Here is a 6359-nt window from a genome sequence, read left to right as displayed (position 1 = left end):
TCATTAGCCTATTTTTAACCAAGCAAATCACAATGAGATCACAGATCTCTTTTGCAAGGGAGCCCTGGGCCCTGATGGAAACCTAACCTACATGTTTTGGTTTACAATTCATTCTGACACACACCTAAATGTCTGATTTAAGCTTCCATGCATTTGTTTTTTGCCTCATTTGCTTACTTAGCCAGCCTGTAGTGGGCCAATCAAGTTTTCAGAAAATGCATTTACATTAAGTGCATTTCCACATTTCAGGRCTGTATGTCATTATATATTGACAAGTTACTGGAGTAAACTCCTAAAAACTGCACCATTTGATAGAGCTCATGATAAATATTTTAAGTGTTTGACTTCATTTGCAAAGAGAGACAGTTTGGTGCAAACATCAACCTCTTATTAGTTACAGTACCACTTGCTGTTAGCTAGATTATGTGACTTGTGCGATAATTCAGTSCAGGTAATCATTTAAATATAAACAAAATAAAACATATAGAAAAAAAACTATATGAATAACATCACATAAAACAGTAACTTTCAATTCTCTATTTGACTCCTGCTGATGTTGTGCATTGTTTTTCACACATGTAGCAAAACAAAAGTGTAGTGATTATTTAGTCATTTATTTTCATTTAACAGACTTTGCAATTTTCAACAACAAATATAGCTACCTATAGACACTGCGCACACGAGCACCACACTTGAGAGTTTTTAGACATATTTTTTAAATAACTCTGCTGTTGTCCTTGAGTTGAAATTACCCACATGGCTAAGACTGAGCCCCCGTGAGTCATTTTGACCCAAAGGCAGAAAAAGTTTTAGGATACAGTTTCAACAAACGTTTCTTCTTTGAGGTGTAAAAACACCAAAGTGCCTCCTAGTCACATTACGCAGAACATGTTACACCTGCTTTTGCGTAAATACGCCCTCTGGAGATTTTCTATCCGATCTCAAACTTCATTTCAACGAAGTCCTCCTCATGTCGCTTGTCCCACAGTGGCCACATCGCGTTCCCGGCCTCCGCCCAGAACCGTCTCCTCATAAGTGGGCAGTTTGCACTCGTCGTACGAGGGTAACCGAGGAGGCGGCAGCTCGTCCAGGCTGTCCGGTGTGCAGCTCTCCATCAGCAGCTCCTGTGACGTGGTGACGGGTGGAGGTCCGCGCTGCGGCGGAGCGGGCTGCCCTGATCTGGAGCACAGCATCCTCTGGAAGAAGTACCCCGTGGCGAAAAGCAGCAGCATGATCAGCACTCCGGAAAGTTTYCGCGTGACGACGGCCATGTTGGAGTAAAAGCTGCTGACGTCCGGGCAACAGGTGACGCCCGTGCCGTTTTCGCTCGCGCAGCAGACTTGGCGGTGCGGGCAGGTACGCCTGCATGTCGGGTTGAAATGAGCGAGCGCGTCGGCCAGGAGGAAGAGGGTGAAAAGTGCCAGGCGTGCGGGGGAAACCATCGCTGAGATGATCCGAGGCAGTTACAGAGGGGGGAAAAAAACAATCTTTTTTTTTTAGGTGTGAATAAAACGCAAAGCCATCATCGACTCATGGAGACAAGTCATAATGTAAACAAGTTGATCCCACAAAAACATAACTTGTTCCAACTCCAGAGAACGCTTCAGTGTTTTCCTGATTTACTACGCACTTAGCGGGGATTCTAATGCTGCCCTGCAAGTCAAACAGGCGCCCGCAGATCCCGAGAAATGACCTGGAAATCCAAATAAAGCCCGGAGGTCAAAGCAAGGATCCTGAAGCAGAAGCTGGAGTGGTGTCAGTACCATGGACAGCGTTCAAAACACGCCCTCRTGGGGAGGAGTGAGACGGATCAATGAGGAGCGCTGTCCGAGGTGCTGACGCATTTAAACCCCCAAACCGAAATGTCCTTTCTGGCAACACAAGGAACTTCCATTTGCTTCCTTTGGGTCAGGTTAGGTCATTGGAGTCCATTAAGCTGCACAGAAACAAAGTTTTCTATTTTAGTGAAAACTCATTACTRAAACAAGCACTGTGATGCTTCTATTAACCTGCAATAAATTGATTCATCCCTGAAACTTTAGATTTGTGATTTTTAAGACAGCTATTGTGACTTTTTCCCAGTAAGCTAGAGAAGGCAGCCTTTTATGTAGCRTCATAGCTTTCAAAAAGTTAATCAATACAGCGACTACATGATTGGGTTGTGGGCAGTAATGGAAGGAAGTGGTCCTTAATAGCATGTCTACACAACAGACAAGAGCTGGTGTCATGTTACAGTATGAATTCTTACAACTGTGAGGGGTGCATCATTTGATTTACAGACATTTGACATCCACCAGCATTTTTAATGAGTCTACAAGCCTGACATTCAGTGCTGAATCAAGTGTTTACTGAAGACACACAATGCCATCTGGAGCAATAGTCAATGGATAAAAGTGGTGAATGTCTCTGAAGTGTAATTTTTTCCTCAAAAAATAATCAGAAAATTGTCAGCCATCTGATTAGCAAAGAYGACAAGGTTTAGAGGATAAGAGTTTTATTACAAGGCATTTGTGAGGRACGAGAAATCTCTGCTTTAGTTTAAGCTTTATTCAAAACATTTGTCCTTAGGCAGTGAAACAATTATTCCATTCAAGAATTTAGTCTCTGGAGGTCTTGTTTTCTGAAAGTGCAGCTTTGGATTCAGTTGATTTTGAGTTTTTGGATGGCAGAACAATTATTGGTCCCATGTGGATAGTTTTCTCTGGGGAGGAAAAAAAAAAGTTTAGTTTAAAAAGTGCCCAGTATAGTTTCATAAATTCGAAGTGCTTTTAAGCATCAGTAAAAAAAATTATAAAACTGGACTAGTGATTTTAAAATCACTGTACTCACGATCCTTGTGGTCTGCGTCYCTTTTCATAAATTTATGAAATTGTTGGGGATTTATGTGCATTCCCTGATGACGGATATAGGTAGCTGAAGGATGTTCCGCTTTACTCTTGACTGAACCTTCTTGTGGGGTCCTGGGGGCCCAAGCTTCAGTATTGAGTGGATTTGTASTTTGCGGTTCCTCGATCTCTTGGCTGGTGTCGCAGCTTCTACACACCTGGTTGGTTCCATCTACCGACAGCCATCTGAATAAGGAGGGAAATTTTTTTAAACTGCATTGCACTGTGGTGTAATTAAAATGCAAACACTACATTAGAATATAACTAAAATTGGTACACTTGTTTAAATTAAGTACTAAAAGCTAATAAAACTTGCTTTTTAAGTTACCTGTCCTTTATGAAAGAGCAGGCCCGGTTTTGAGGACTGACAGCCAGCATGACTGGACCAGCTTTTACAAGACAGGTTATATAAACCTGTGGGAAAAAACACTGGTCAAACACAACTACAAAAACCTGGGAATCTTTAAATGCACATAACTGTTTTGCATATAWTGAATACATTTTTTAACATCAGAAGACATGCATGTACACATTTGAAAGCAACTGGCTTCAAAAACTGCTTAAACCTGGTTGCTGGGCTCCTGGTAGAACTTGAAAGCCTCTAGCTGGAACCTCAGCTTGTGCTCTTCAACTCTTGGCAAGAAGCGAGAGATCGAGTTTGTCAGGAGCGCATCAACAAGACACCTGGAAGAGAACATTTTTCAAACGTTCAATTTCTCAACATATCCACATCGTAATGTTGAATCGGGGCAGTTAGATTCAAGCTCACCCATGATGCTCAATAAAGTCATATCTGGAAGTAGAGTCAGCATCAGGAGTGGCTGTGGCGACACAGTGGTCAGCATAGACTCTCAGGGGCATGTGATTGCCCATGACAACAGAGACTTCAAAATGAATGGGATCACCCAGGAAAAAGGAATGGGATCCCCTTTCAGACTGCCAGTCATCTGCAAAGAAAATAGGAATACCAGTTTAAGACTCCTCTGTACTGGGTGGCAGGAAAGGTGGGTGAGGCTCGCTACCAGTCATGATTCGTAGATTGAAGTCGATCTGGTCATTTGCAGAAGTTATGGAGACGAAAGGAACCCAGGCAGGAAGCAAGGAGACACCATCCAATGAATACCTCCTAAAAAACAAAAATAAACATGTAACAGTTAATATATTAAATGTCAGGGTTATTTTAAAATTAACCAAACTTACTTTTCATAATGGCATTCAACTGGAATGGCTGCCTCATCCAGTCTGAGCAGCCCATCATACAAACTGGGTTCAGGCAAGTAGTACAGAACATTGGAATAGATTATTTTCTCCTCTGTTGACTAAAAAAAGGGGGGGGGGGGAATATTTTAAGTTACAAAGATCATCAGCCACAGCTGCATCAGAGTCGAGCTTACAGAGAGTTTGGTTCCACAGTCTGTCAGGCGGGCCAGGATGGTGAGTTCCTCCGCTCCCGACGGGACCGCCTCGCACCCGCTTAAAGGCTCAAGACCCAGCCGCAGGTGACCCCCGTCCACCTTCAGGCCGGCGTCAAACAGGTCAGCCTGCATCACAACCTCCATCGAGTCCGGGTGACACTTGACCACGACGGGTCGGGGCCGAACGTCGAGCTCCGCGCTCTCTTGCCGCCTGGTCTCGGACAGCCGAGGCTGCACGTCACCGTGCGCCACGCGGGGCGAACTCTGGGGGTCCGAGGGGCTGACGCTCCGGTCGTGAAGCAGGCGACTCTCCGCGGGGATGGAAACGGAACAAAGGACGACAAGCCAACAAGACACGGCTCGCAGCAGGTTGCGGTCCATTCTCAGGCACGTTCGGAGCACACTGGGCCCCGAAGACGCTGGAAATAAAGCGCAGGTGCGGGTGATTAGAGCTGTTTCAAAACACCTGGGCGCGCGGGAACTTCAATCAGCCGGTGAGTGAGCGTGCGCGTTCACTGCTTCAAAACTCATGAAGTTTTGCAAATCCAATACCCTTTAATTAATTTTTAATTTAATACCCTTTAATTAATTTTGTTTCAATGGCTCCTTTATCCGACTGAAAAAAACCCTGCTATAATTCAGACAGTTGAGGTCAAATTAGGTGTGGTGCCACTTTGCTTAAAACTCATTAAGCCTGTTAGCAAAATATCTGATAGACCACTGAACGTATTTGGATGTACATCTACAAATGATTAACGTTTGGAGTCAATCCACTTTATGATGGTTGCCACTAGACAACACAAAATGACTKTAATGCAGTCATTGACCCAAAATATGATGTGATAAAAGCTGAAAGTCATTCACAACACTTGCTGAGTTTTGCTCAAGATTGCACATAATTTTACTTTCAAGGTTTAAMCAAAATAGGTTTAACTTATTCATTTTTTAAACTTAAGCTCGTTTTTTTTCTTTTATTACAGCTGTACGCGTTATTAGTCTAATTGCCCACTTGGTGGCAGCAAAGATGCATTATCCCATTCCAACTGCAAATTTGTTGTTTTCCCAAACATGCAATATATTTATGACCAAAAGAACATACATAAAACCTAGTCACAATAAAGTTACAAAATTAATGCAGGCGTAGATTTGTAAATTTATTTATAGAAAATTAATTAAAATCCCATTTCATTTGCAGAATAAAGCTCAAAGAGTCACCACCATTTAAAATGTAATTCAAGTATCATGCTAAGTATTTGCAGTTTGTTTTGCAGGGTCCTTATAACAGAATTTCGATTTTATTTTKAAAGTTATATTTTGGTTTGATGGACAGTTTCTTCAACCAACATTGTTGTTAAAATGTAAAAACAAATCACCTAAAGTAGATGGTAAACCCCTTTTTGACTCATTGAAGAAAACTTGAGTTCATTCATGATGTTAATCTTCTCACAGAGTCTCTCTGTGTAATGAAAACATCATAGGTCTTTCTCAACCTCAGCCGCCACAAATGCCAGCAGTTTTTGTTCCACTGGGCTGGTAAACACTTCAAACRGAAACAAACACAAAACAAACCAATCGGTTCACTTTCAGTACAGTTTTATGAATAAACAGCAACAGCTTAGCTGTGTAATCAGTTGTGCTGGTTTCATTTTTCAATAAGTTAAAGTTCCTCATGCTTCACGAGTCATTGGGTGATTTTAGATGAACTCAAGAGACCATTGATCCATATGTTCTGAGAATAGAATCTGAACGGTAAAGCTAATTTACATAATTCTACAAAAATAATAAATATGTTCCACTGAATGTGTTTTTTTTCCTTTGCTGTTCATGATAAACTCCACTAACCACAAGGCGGCTTTAAATGTGCAACTTCTTTCATTCCTTCAGCTGATATTTTTTTCTTTCATTGAAATAATTATGAAGTACAAGTTTATTAATTTTGGTTGATCCTGAACTTGTGCTTCGTAACTAAATTGTTGATGGGATGAAAATTTGTGAAAAACAAAGGAAAAACCGAATCTATCTATATTTTAATTGGCTTGCTTTAATACATTTTTAGGAC

General features: G+C 41.7%; 1 protein-coding gene across 1 annotated transcript; it reads right to left on the bottom strand.

Moving 5' to 3' along the window:
- Positions 1-2479: 2479 nt before the first annotated feature.
- LOC106534889 (zona pellucida sperm-binding protein 3) lies at positions 2480-4706 on the bottom strand. The gene is made up of 8 exons (XM_014031676.1): positions 4280-4706; positions 4086-4204; positions 3908-4011; positions 3655-3832; positions 3452-3569; positions 3214-3299; positions 2830-3071; positions 2480-2701 (listed from the first exon to the last, which is right to left on the bottom strand). Exons 1-8 carry the CDS (start codon positions 4679-4681, stop codon positions 2598-2600), a joined length of 1353 nt encoding a protein of 450 aa, XP_013887130.1. The 5' UTR covers positions 4682-4706; the 3' UTR covers positions 2480-2597.
- Between the last annotated feature and the right edge of the window lie 1653 nt (positions 4707-6359).

This window comes from Austrofundulus limnaeus, unplaced genomic scaffold (assembly GCF_001266775.1).
Source record: "Austrofundulus limnaeus strain Quisiro unplaced genomic scaffold, Austrofundulus_limnaeus-1.0 Scaffold6, whole genome shotgun sequence".
NCBI classification, from domain to species: Eukaryota; Metazoa; Chordata; class Actinopteri; order Cyprinodontiformes; family Rivulidae; genus Austrofundulus; species Austrofundulus limnaeus.
This window is presented reverse-complemented; position numbering and strand designations above follow the sequence as displayed.